The 13,829-nt window shown below is 40.4% G+C and overlaps 1 protein-coding gene and 1 long non-coding RNA gene across 2 annotated transcripts in view; one reads left to right on the forward strand and one right to left on the reverse strand.

Annotated features, from left to right (window-relative positions):
- Window positions 1–13,829, forward strand: part of LOC146863912 (uncharacterized) — a 347,433-nt gene that overhangs the window by 5,784 nt on the left and 327,820 nt on the right. The gene's annotated exons all lie outside the window — the stretch shown is intronic.
- Window positions 5,093–13,829, reverse strand: part of LOXHD1 (lipoxygenase homology PLAT domains 1) — a 1,221,805-nt gene continuing 1,213,068 nt past the window's right edge. The window contains exon 47 of the mRNA XM_085629301.1: window positions 5,093–6,575. Within this exon, the coding sequence (XP_085485427.1) occupies window positions 6,095–6,575 (481 nt within the window). The 3' untranslated portion in view covers window positions 5,093–6,094. The remainder of the gene's footprint in view (window positions 6,576–13,829) is intronic.

Genomic DNA, 13,829 nt, shown 5'->3' on the forward strand with positions numbered 1-13,829 from the left:
CAATTTCGGTGAGAAAACTATCATTTCTAAAAACAACAGCGGCCTTGAGAACATTTGTCCAAAAACTGGGTCACAAGCCCCCTCTAGAAACCTTAAAAATCTACAAGGCAAAATGTGTCAGTACTGCTATCTATGGGGCAGGGATATGGGGCTACGCAAACGTGACTGAATTACAAAAAATAGAAAATGCCTTCTTAAGATTCTTATTGGGGCTGCCGAAAAATTCTTCAACATACGCCTGTCACGAAGAGCTGGGCATAGACCACCTAGAGGACATTATAAGAACACAACCTATAATGCTCTGGAGAAGAATTTGGGTCACTGAACAATGCAATTTAACCAGACTCATCATTCAAGACATTCAGACGCTGGAGCACTACGGGCGGATGAAATGGACAGCCTATGTAAAAGCCTTTCTTACAGATATGGGACACAGTCATTATTTTACAGATCCATCATCTTTATACAGTATTTCCAAAAGAGATCTGAGGAAAGCATGTCTATCACACCTGCATCAAACACGTCTGCTAAAAGAAATCCATAAATCCTCTGTACAACAAAGTCTATTAGTCCAAACAGTATCATCCATTGAACCCTATTTGCTGTATAACATGACCCAATTTGAAAAACTACTTCTGACACGCTTCAGGTTCAACATGTTCCACTTAATGGTCTGCTTTCCCACACAAAATGATTGGTCATCAAAAATGTCATTGTGCCCTTGTGACACCCAATCAAAGCAGTCGACAATACATACAGTCTTATTTTGTACATTTTTTGAGGCACCCCGCAGACAATGGCTATTGCCCATATTTAAATATTGGGGTCTACGCCAATGTCGCCCAGCCTATCTGGCGTTACAATATCTAGAAAATGAATTGATAGCAAAAGCAACTGTACGTTTTTTGAAATTTTGCATACGCCATAGGTCTAATCTCTGAAAATCAAATGTATGAAGAGACTACAAGTGTTGGTAGTAAGAGTCTAACCTCTTCTTTTAATGATTTTACAAAATGCATTTTAAACTCATGATTTTTTAACAGTCTTTTTAAATTGAACTAATGTATGAAATGTATTTCTATGAACTTTTATGGTCTTCTTTGCAAAACCGAATAAAGTGATTTTTGATTTGATTTTTGATTTTGACTGGGGCATAAAGCTCCCTACAAAATACTGGAACTCGTAATTCCTGTTCTAGGTGTGAAATACTGAAGGTAAAAGTTTCTGCTATTTAGTGCCAGTGTACCCACTCCACTTGCAAAGTTGTGATGCCTCCTGCGCTGCAGTAGGGGTAATATGTCACACCCCAACCTTACGAAGGAACAAGCATTGAAAATGCAATAGGTCTCGCCTTTGATTAAGTTAAAGCCATTTGCTTTCCTAATGGTATTGTATAGCAAAGCAAATGGCTTTAACTTAATGAAAGGCGAGACCTGTTGCATTTTCAATGCTTGTCTCTTTTTCTTTCACTGATTCTATGATCCAATTTGACTATTAAATCTATAAGGGCAGAGCATGACTCTTGTGCTAAAAGGTCTTTCAAGTCATCTCTTAACCCTCTATAAAACAGGGCACTATATTTTTGTTCTGGCCAACCAGCCGCTGCTGCCAGCCTATTACAGGTAGAAATATTGGTTGTTAAGTCTTTCATACCTTGTTTCAAATTCAACAGCTCCGAATCTACAGACTGCATGAAAGAATGCCTATCAAATAATTTCTTCAACTCTCCCTTGAAGGTGGCGTAGTTATGCAGCAATGGGTCATTTCTTTCTATAAGAGGTATGGACCAATTGGCTGCAGACCCCCCAGATACAAAAGTACAAACGCAACCTTAGCTTGGTCATTAGGAAAGCATGCAGCTTTACACATGAAGTGGAGCTGGCACTGACTAATAAATGCAGCGAATTTGGTGGGATCCCCTATAAAACGTTCAGGTGGGGCCAACGGGAAGGACTGGGGAGCTGTGACTTGTACAACAGGGATATTAGTGCTAAAAGGTTGAGATTAGACCCCTGTGCCATCTGCTATGTTACCTATATTAGATTCGGCCCCCATACCCCGTTGTAGGGCATCTACTCGAGTGGATAAGGTGTGGGTTTCTTTTTGGAGATTACCCAACATGTGGGCTAGGTCTGAATGCGTCACGTGGCTCATTTCTATGACGTTCCGGTGGAGAATAAACTTTTTAGGGCTTCTCGTTCTGTCAGGGTTTACTCACGTCTCCACAGGAACACCAGGCAAATGATGCAAGATCCTCAAACTCCACTAATCACCAAACAAACCCAACCAAGTCTAAGTACCGAATGGTAACCTGGGGAAGAAGGGAAAAACAAGGAGGGAAGAAATGCTGCACCCCACTCAAGGACGAAAACCAAACAGCCAAGGAAGGTATCTGTCAAGAAAAAAGGATAGATAATAAGGTACGTATGTTAAGTGTTGCTACCTCTAATGTGACTTTATCTATGCAGGTTTTATGAGTAGTGTATATATCTACCTGAATTGTTCCCTTCTTCCGGAATGTCTGGTAAGTATTGTTAGGGGAGAGATATGGTGTGTCTAGAGAGAAAAGAGGTCGGAGCAATAACGTTAATTATCTTTTTGAAGGAATAAAGAAAATTTAGTATGCATGAGAAATTAGTATAGGAAGCTCACCACTTTCTGAAGAAGGAAGCCGACACTGAGTTGAAATGAAGACTGGGGAGACAGGGGAGACAGACAGCAGAGCGTGCCGAAGAACGGAGCCTGGAGACGAGACGCTGCATCGACGAGAGAAACATCGATGCAGGGACCTGGATGTACAGGTAAGGACTGGAAGCGCTACACTCCTCGAAGCAGGAACACAAAGCATCTCTGCTCGGGATTCGGGAGGATTTCTACTCTTTGGCAGGCTCCTGCACATGCGTGTTTGCAGGAGCTAGACATCGTTGTAGTTCGCCGGACGCATATGACCGGCAACTCCAAAACCACCCAGCATTGCCCCACTTGTGGCGATAACAACACTGTGCCACTTTTGTGGCTGGGCCTAGAGCCTATGGCAGAAACGGATCAAACCAAGGTCAGTGGGGAGCTCCACTCAAGGGCTCCCATTGACCTTAGTTTGATCAATCAATCAATCAAACATTTGTAGAGCGCACTACTCACCCGCGAGGGTCTCAAGGCGCTAAGTGGGGGGAAGAGAAACTGCTACTGCTCGAACAGCCAGGTCTTGAGAAGTCTCCTGAAGGTCAGGAGGTCCTGGGTCTGTCGCAGGTGGATGGGAAGCATGTTCCATGTCTTGGCAGCGAGGTGGGAGAAAGATCTGCCGCCGGTGGTAGTTCGGTTGATGCGTGGGATGGTGGCTAGGGAGAGGTCAGCGGATCGTAGCTGGCGGTTGGGAGTGTAGAAGGTGAGTCGTTTGTTGAGGTATGTTGGTCCGGCGTCGTGAAGTGCTTTGTGAGCGTGGGTGAGGAGTTTGAAGGTGATCCTCTTGTTGATGGGGAGCCAGTACAGGTCTCTCAGGTGGGCAGTGATGTGGCTGTGGCGGGGGATGTTGAGGACGAGGCGTGCGGAGGCGTTTTGGATACGATGAAGTCTTTTCTGGAGTTTGGCTATGATTCCCGCGTTGAGGGCGTTGCCGTAGTCTAGCCTGCTGTGGACGAGGGCCTGGGTGACCGTGATTCTGGTTTCGGTGGGGATGCATCTGTAGATCTTGCAAAGCATGTGGAGGGTGATGAAGCAGGAGGCGGATACGGCGTTGACTTGCTGGGTCATTGATAGTGATGCGTCCAGGATGAACCCCAGGTTGGGTGCGTGACCGGTGAGTGTCGGTGCAGCTCCTAGCGAGGCCGGCCACCAGGATCCGTTCCTGTCGCAGGCACTGGGCCCAGCCACACAAGTGGCACAGCATTTTTATCACTGCAAGTGGAGTAATGTTGAGTTGTAGGATTTTTTTAGATTCCTAAGTTTCTATCACAGAAATGTAAGGAAAATGCATGATTTCCGGCAAAAATTTAGATTTTCATGGCATTGTAGGTAAAAAAAAAAACCTCATGGGATTGACGCAAGGCACACCACCCTGTTCTGGATGTTTGGGGCTCCCTACTGTTTCCAAAACTTCCCATCATAGAAATTTGAGAAAAATATGCTTATTTTTAGTTAAAGTTTGAGGTTTACAAGGGATTCTGACTACAACAACCTGGTGAGAGGTTTTACTCAATACACAATGAAAAACCATTGTATGGTGCAGCTCAGTTGTTGACTCTGGGTACCTTGGGGTCTAGGAGTACCTAGAAACCCTATATATCCCTACAACCAAAATGATCTAGCAAACGTAATGGAACATTGCTTTTGTAAATCGGCTATCGTGACAAAAAGTTACAGGTGAAACCATTGTCACAATGGCTGCTTTTTCCTACTCATTTTCAATATTTCTTTATTTCAACCATTAGTTTCTTTGGGAAACCCAGGAAGGATCTACACATATGACCCTTTGCTGAATTCAGAATTTAGTTTACTTTTCAGTAATATATAGTTTTCCTGGGTCATCCATGAGTTTCTCACTGGTTTCCACCACAAACTGTAACTAGGTTAAAGGAAACAAAAATATAGGATAAATGAGCCACCTGCTTGAAAAATGCCAAAACTGTGGTAAAAAATGAACCTTTTTGATTCAACTCTGCATATTCCTGCATATTCCTGAAAGCTGAGAAGATGGCAACTTTAGCATAGCAAACCGTTGATGCCATGTTTAGGAAAAAACAGACATAGTTATCCAGAGCACTTTCTTTCCTGTTTTTTCCCCCCAAAAAACCTCAAAATGTAGCTATATATTGAGGCTATTTTCTCGGTCACTTCCAGTGGAATCCACAATCCCTTGATACCTTTAGAATCCCCAGACAAAAAGGTGCAATTTTCTTGTGGATACCTTATGTGGAAAAAGGTTATGAAGCCCTGAGTGTGAACTATCCCAAAGAGCCAAAAAAGGTCTCAGCATGGGATGGAGCCAGCGGCCAAGGGGGTAAATAACACTACTTCACAATGCAATAATCAGCCACAACTCAAGCTTCTTACTTGCTGATTTTAAGATTGCCTTTGACCATGTATAATAGCTAGGTTTATGCTTTAGAAATAACATGAGGACAAGGGGATAAAAATCAGCATTACATTTTATTAGCTGGAATATATAAAGTTACAGATGAGTACCTGTCAATAACGGGGTTGTTTTCTCCAGGTATTCAAAGTGACATCAAACAAGAGCGAAGCTTGGAATCCCAGGGTTGACGGGATGTGGTGCTTGACATTCCCTTACCTTTTTCCACATCGTAGATTTCTGTTTCACCTCCTGTATTGGATCTCTTGAGACCCGGGGGAGGAGGCGGATCAGCATCTATCAGGGCACCAGTTTTGAGGCCTGTTTTTATACTACTCTGACATTACAGAACCTTTGTTCTGATAATGGTTTCCTATTAAAGTGAAACATAAAAACCTTCTTGCCTCAAATTTAAATTAACAAAGATTGATTTCCAGCTGGTTGCTGCCCTAACAAATAAGAATGATCAAATTTGGCAGCAAAGGATGGAAGTTCAAATAATCCAAGGCTTTACATATTTTGAGATTGTGTCAGAATTCACTCTTACTAACACACCCATGCCACTTACTCATGTAGTCAAAAATATTTACATGCAGTTTGTAAGTAAGATTAAACAGACATTTATTGTATTTGATTGTGATCTGAGTGGAAAGGTTTTTTCAAATGCAGCAGTCATTTAAAATGGTTCTTGAGGTAATGAGTATTAATGTCAAATATTGGCCAAGTGACAATGTTTGGAATGACCCTATAGTCAAAATGGAAGAATAATGAAGATTTTAATACCTTTACATAATAACAAAATACTCTATTGTCTTAAAAAACAGTACCTCTTCTTTTCAGAATATTTTAAGTTTTAAAAAAATCCTTTGATGCAGCTAGTGCATAATGTCTCAGTTTAAAGTGATATGTGTACTGATGTAAAAAAGAAAAGTATTCGCTTACAAATGTTTGGAAGATTCTTTAAACTCTCATAAAAAATGTTATTCTCATTGCAGAAGTTCTTTTGGTCCACTGCAGGACCAGTGCTTAATATCTTGGGAATAACTCTCTGGATGTTTGACAGTCTCCCTTGTTTGTGTCCAGCCACTTGCCGCAGGGGAATATAGTGGTCACAGCAGTAGCAGTATTTGTCACTTCCACACGTTCCACCTGCCAGCCAGGATTCATGCCGCTGTTGTCATGTTCGATGAACACTTTTTTCAGCTCGCCGAGATCCAGCGTCTCCAAAAAGAACCTGTCTGTTTTCCCACGTTCGAACAGGTTTTTGAACTTTTTTGTGAGCCGGTGCTTACCAGAGTCTCCGTTGGAGCCGAAAATAGTGATTGAGACATTGGCGTCTGTCCCAGCCCCCTTTTCGAAACCAGTTACCACAATAACCTCGTACCGTACTGGGACCAAGCTTCGGGCTTTGCTGGCAAAACTCTCAATGATCTTGGCACACTCAAACACCTTATAGTCATCCCTCTTATGGCGGAGTGGAATTTTTGCATTGCAGTTGAAAACATATCTGGAAGTAGTAAATTTAAGAGTTAAGTGAGAATTATGGCATTAGATACTCTATATACTTTAACCTTTCACTTATGCAACACATGCAAAGGAATTCAATTGATGATTCTTAAAGCTGAATTTCTGAAGCTGTAGCCTTTCATATGATTCACCCCGAAACTATGATGCATGCCAAAACAAAAAGTCTCACATATTAGATTACAGCCTAAACATCCCACAGCAGTTAGCGTGCACCCACCAAAACGAGTCACTTTGTTGCAAGAACAAAGTACTGGAATGCCCAGCCAGTATAATATATGTTCCTGGCTTTGGAAATTGTGTACTTTTTTTCACTAATCAAAAGTAAAATCAAAAGTAAAACAAACTCTGCAGTGACTGCACAAAAACGGATGCTCTAGTACTTCATAGTGTGAATAAAAAGACAGCACCTTCACTTTGCCTTACTTCAGCTATTTATCAATATATGTTCCTAATTTTTTACAAATGCTGGAAAAAATGTCAAGGCTTGTTTCTAATACAGTTAGTACTTCTTATATTCAACTTTAAATGTATAGTTTTATTTGAGTAAAGAAAATATATAAAATCATTGAAACATTGCACTAATACATAACACAAGTAAACTAATTAAAACACAATACAATATACAATACTGATCAACTAAAATTATTTGAAAAACGTGTTTTCTGCAATAGACAAACATTTTACTTTGCACTGTCCCCAATATCCAGCCCCATATAGCAAACAATATTGAGATACCTAGCATTATAAAAAGTCATGGCAGCTGAAAAGTAAAGGACTGCAGACCAGCCACAGTTGAATTTAAGATATTCCTTTCTGGCCCATTTGTCAGTGCAGTGAGCTGGAGCCCTAGATTTTTAAAATTCATAACATGGGTCAGAGCACTTCCATTAAAACAAAATCTCTTTCTCAGTTATTGTTTAGAATCCACTACTTTAGACTTCTGGACATTAATATATTTTGCGTACAATACAAAACGAATCAAACCATTTTCAATCTCATATGTTTACTGTAAATATAAGGGAAAATACTATTTACAAAAAATGTGTTGAGCGATGAATAATGCATAGCCCGATCTTATGTCAATACTTACATTTAATATTTTGTCCCTAAACATTGTCTTAGCAACATTCTTTTATGGAATATGTGTTGTGATAGTTTTGGAATCTAGTACGGAACTGAACAAGAACTTACATATTTTACATTCCATTGGGAGTTTAATTGTGGGAACTCACTTGTCCAATTTTCATTGAATTTGGGAAAGCCACAGAAAAATTATTCAGATTTAGATTTTGAAATCAAACTAGAAGGTGTACACTTCTTAACTGCTATCTATTGAAAGCGGACAGATCGAAATAAATATTACACCCATTAATTGTAATTAAGTGTTTACTTTACAATCAAACGCTACACATTAACATGATAATCTCCAACAAGTAATTGCTGAGGAAAATGAGAAATTATTTCACTATTTTAGAAGACTTACTCCACTGTGATACTAGAGAAAGCAAGATTGAAAGCTGTAAATAGTAAGAGGTACACATTATTGAATTATTCCATACAGGGAAATAAAAATTTACATTCACAAGCTCCAATTTTACCTTGGCAAGAGTGATAGACATGTGGATGGATAAGACCCATACAGGATTGTTTAGAGAGAATAATAAGATTTGCTTATAAAACAGGCAATCATTTCAGAAATCTGCTTGTAAAACTAGAAAAAAATAAGAGCTACAACTGCTTACAAAAGATACAATGAGGAAGCAAAAAGAATAACATATTAAGATAAAAAATAACGTGTATTAGACAGCTAGTGCCCAATATCAGGATCTAATATATTTTCAGTAAACAAAGAAATATAAGAAATTAACTATTACAGTTTGATAACTGAAGATACAAGATGCAAGAAGGACTATACAACAATCAAGTAATAATGGAGGTACACTCCATGATAATAATGATAGTGATTAACAGATTAAATTAATGCTTAACTGTATTGAACATATTGATATGGAGGAAGATGAAACAGATACTATACGGGCTATTGGGCAGCGGTATGAACACGATGGGTCTAACACTCTAGAAATTATGAACGCTTGATAGACCTGCAACATGCTTAACCTGGGAAGGGAATGGGGAGAGGGGAGTCATGTAAAGGATCTGTAATGATGTAATCTTTGTATCCTTGCCGCTTATGATGGATGCTTATTGTAACACATGGATGCGATGTGAGACTTACCTGCTGACTACATTTTTGTTCTTTCAAATAATAAAAACAGTTTATATATAAAACAAAATGTATTGAACATATTGAGAAAGAATCAGAAACTGTGACACTCTAATAGTAATTTGACTACTTTAAAAAAATACTATCCGAAGTGACTGCTAAATTTGACTAAACACACGAATAAAGCAATAAAGAAAACACAAAGGCAGTGCCATAAAAAAATAGGCTGAAATTCATCTGTCTTGACATATTTTGGTTCTATTGCACATATTAAAGTACAATAAAGTGCAACATAAAAAGCTGACACCCAGGAAGTGATTCCCCAATGCAGAGGCTAGTATGTAATTTGAACTACATTGGAAAGTATGTCAAATTGAATCAGGATATAACAATCAACCTTATAAATAATACTTTGTTAGGAGACTTTATTAAAAAAAAGTTGGTTGAGTATTATGAACTCGTAGGGTCAAAAATACTTGAGCATACAGGGTTACAGCAAAGATCAGTAGTTTATCCTTGAGAATACTCACACCTGTGGAACACTGCTCAGATACAGCCTTCAACTTCACTCACTGCACTGGCTTCTCTTCATTCACAATGATTAAATTAGTAAATGTATAATCTATGACCAGTCATAGTGCCTAGTTTCATCTTCCTGTGTGCGTCTATATAGATCAGTATTTCTGCTGAAGTTCCATGAGAGGACATTTTGAATGAGATTCTTGCCTTCTCCTTGACTTTTGTTAAATGTTTATTGACCAGTTGTACATTTCTTTAAAAGTGCCATGAATCTTTGCAACTTTCATACAGAGTGCTAGATCCACAATATAACACACAAGATGATGGACGGAATGTTCGGTTTCGGGGTTTCACCCCTCTTCAGCCAGGATAGTTTGACTCCAGTGGCATAGTGAGCACGGAACCCACGTCTGGCCATACCCTTCCCACATAGGGCGAACAGCAAAATACACAAGATGATGAACGGAATGTTGCACATTGGCAAAACATTCACCCCCCGTCACAGATCTGGGTTTAATCCATCGTTATTTTGCCCACCACGCCACCCCAGTTCAGACATATGCAAATCAGTCTTGACCCTGTGCCTCATGGGAACAGTCCAACCCGAACTGCCAAGCCATGTCTATCCATCAACTGTTGTTTTTGCATTTGTCACCCCGAGTGGGACGGGTAAGCTCAGACGTGAGTCCCGTGCTCTCCATGCCACTGGAATCAAGCTATCCAGGCTGAAGAGGGGTGAAACCCCAAAATCGGTCCTAGGATGCTTGGTTCCAGTCCAGGGAGGACCTGGCTTGGCAGTTCGGGCTGGACTGTTCCCATGAGGCACAGGGTCAAGACTGATTTGCATATGGCTGGGTTCAAACTGGAATGGCATGGTGAGCAAACAAAACGATGGATTTAGGCTCAGATCTCTGTACTGGGGTGAATGTATGACATTGTTCTGCATTCTGTCCATCAACTGTTGTTTTTGGATTTGTCACCCCGAGTGGGACGGGTATGCTCAGACGTGAGTCCCGTGCTCTCCAAGTCACTGGAATCAAGCTATCCTGGCTGAAGAGGGGTGAAACCCCGAAACCGGTCCTAGCATGCTTGGTTCCAGTCCAGGGAGGACCTGGCTTGGCAGTTCGGGCTGGACTGTTCCCATGAGGCACAGGGTCAAGACTGATTTGCATATGGCTGGGTTCAAACTGGAATGGCATGGTGAGCAAAAAAACAATGGATTTAGGCCCAGATCTCTGTACTGGGGTGAATGTATGACATTGTTCTGCATTCTGTCCATCAACTGTTGTTTTTGCATTTGTCACCCCGAGTGGGACGGGTATGCTCAGACGTGAGTCCCGTGCTCTCCAAGTCACTGGAATCAAGCTATCCTGGCTGAAGAGGGGTGAAACCCCGAAACCGGTCCTAGCATGCTTGGTTCCAGTCCAGGGAGGACCTGGCTTGGCAGTTCGGGCTGGACTGTTCCCATGAGGCACAGGGTCAAGACTGATTTGCATATGGCTGGGTTCAAACTGGAATGGCATGGTGAGCAAAAAAACAATGGATTTAGGCCCAGATCTCTGTACTGGGGTGAATGTATGACATTGTTCTGCATTCTGTCCATCAACTGTTGTTTTTGCAGATCCACAGTATGGCACCAATGTGTCTAGAATCAGAATTATGTGCTAGAGATTGGGGCATTGAAATGAAAGGCCCAATGGTGACAGACATAAACAAAATGTGGAAATGATTTCTTGTTAATGGGTTGGGGTAATTGGATTTTAGTAATGGGTATTTTTTTTGATCTTCAAAGTCACACTTGTTAACTGTGTCCGTCCTAAAAGCCTCTTAAAAATCAAAACCTCTACTTAGTGTTGTGGAACACCAGAACACCAACCACTTCTATAAAGGGCAAAGATTTTGAAGTACTCACAATGAAACAATTGAATCCAGTCATTTGAAACAACATGTAGTATACAAAGCTCTAGCCCCTTCAATAATGAGTTTTAGGAGTTCATGAAGGTTGACATCCACTGATGATTAAATAATGGAATGACATTGACTTGCATGATTTATATTTCTACACTAGCAGATATATTTTGTCTCTCATTTTCAATCATGCATAAAGGTACGTATGACAGCTTGTGGTGTAGTGTCAATTACAGGGCATAGTCACTATTTACTGATTGACGTATATATGATATTGACTTACTTTTAGATTTTGTCTCATTATATCCCATATTTTGTCCAAGTAAAATATCATGACCACTAGAAAATACCGTCATAAAGTATATATCAGTGTACTTTGCTGATTTGTGATCATTTTCCTATTATTTCATAGTGACATTTCTTACTATTAAAGTATATTTTCAAGGTTCCTCGTAACTTATATAACAGGGAATCATCTGGCATACAGGGAAACCAGTGTTAATAGGTAGTGCTATCAAGTGGAATTCTTTTCAGGGGCAGGTTGTTAATAAAAAGCATTAGATTGGCCTCATTTGCATTAGTGATGACTCATTGGTGGCAGACTAATATAGCGCTGAGAAGTGAAATACATAGGATAACATGTTTAACACCTTTATTCTGTAGATGGATCAAGATATCAAGTATGTTATACATGATTTTGGATCAATCTACTTTGACTATCATTTATAAGCTTGCCTTCAGTATTAACTTCCTGCAAAGATGCAGTCATTGTAGAGCACCTAGGGGGCCAGGTGATCGAAATTCTTATTTTGCTAAATGGTATGTACAAAATTTGTGAGTTCCTAATAGTGATTCCTACAGAGTAGGAATCACTGTTAGGAAATCTCAAATGGGAACTGCTATTGCATTCCTTCCTATGGGCCAAATAGGAAATAGTTTGCATTTCCTAAATTGCGATTTCCTTATAGTAAATTGCAGTTTAGGAAATCCGAACCCAATTGTGCCACTGGACTTAAGACCCGCCTGGAGGCACTTCAAAATTCATATTGCACATGTAAGTGCACATATGCCCAAGGTGAATATGTGTGCTTCATGTCAAATTAAAAAATTCATTTTTAAATGCATTTTTAAATTTTGCTCATGGTTACCATCGACTCCGAGTTGATGGTAATAGCATTTCCTAAATGCCCAATTCGCATTTCTAACGGGTAGAAATCGCAAATTGCAACAGTTTTTGGGCCGTTGTACATTTGAAAAGGCTGTTTTGCATTTCTTAACGGGCAAAAATTGTGATTCGGCCCATTAAGAAATGCAAAAAGCTTTTGTACATCTGGTCCCTACTCTCTGAAATCCAAATAGATCTCTATATTTTGTTCTACAAAGACTGGTCCTATGCTCAAGCTGATTCAGAATTGCTTGACTGAAGCACCATTTAATTTCAGGCAACTCAGACCTGCTTGCGTGAGATTACCTTTCGGTTATAGAGAAAATTTTGTTTGTTGAACGGAGAATGCAAGATTTAACTGGGAAGTTGCTTTTGCTTAATCTTAAGAGTGGGTTCCAGCGGGCGTGGCTTTTCGCCCAAGGAAGATGACAGCATCCACGTAGCTCTCGTCGGATAAACATGGGTCGTCCGCGGCTACAGGGAACCTCTGGACCTCCTGGCAAGCCTGTACACTGGTCCCGTGTCATGGGAAGTTGTGTTCTTCCGCCTTCGTACTCGTGACTCTCCTGCTGTCTCGGTCCTGCACCTTTTTCAGTCCCGATCTTTCTCCTCAGCAGCGACTGCCGTTTTAAGATGCAACCGCTTCCTTTCAGTGAAGCATAGCGCTGAAGTGACATGCTTGGGAAAGTCCTCACCGAATGTACTGTCAACGCCACTGTGCACAGGGTTATGCCTAATTTATTCTTTTTCAAGGAGTTTTCTTAACTTTCTGCCAATTCTGGATAATTAAAAGACATCCATCTTTTTAACTCCTTGTTAACTCTTCTTTTTCAAATGTGTGGTAACATGAGCATTCCTCAACATATTTCTACAACCACCAAATCTGTTTTTCTTATTCGTATGTTGTAGACATACTCCACTGATTCTACACAAGCCCTAGTGCTAAATTTGGAGGTTCTTTGGAACTGCTGCTTTGCATATGGGAAGAGTGAGGAGACTTGACTCCTCTGTCCTGCCCTCAACGCATAGAATTGTTAAATATTCTAAGTTTTGCGAGGTTTGCAGCAATGTAGAACTTTTTAGCTTCTCCGTCAAAGAATGGCGCATCTACGAGCATGGCTTCTGCTTCAGCGAACTCTGGGAAAGTTTCTACAAAGCGTTTAAAAATAGACCCGCCTTTTCCCACAAAGTCGCTTTCTCCTGCTTCTATGGACCTATTACTTGAAGAAATCTGCGCTTTGTACCCCTTTATGGAAGAAACAAATGCCAAACTGCAACTTCTTAGTGAGAGATGGTCTCAAATGGATGAACGATTGCTTGCAGAAGAACAGAATATATCTTCTTACGTTACATCCAACAGTAAAGTAAGCTCCCTTCAATCTCAAGTTCCCTCTCTGCAGAAGCAAGTTGAAGATTTG

This window comes from Triturus cristatus, chromosome 2_1 (assembly GCF_964204655.1).
Source record: "Triturus cristatus chromosome 2_1, aTriCri1.1, whole genome shotgun sequence".
Lineage (NCBI taxonomy): Eukaryota > Metazoa > Chordata > Amphibia > Caudata > Salamandridae > Triturus > Triturus cristatus.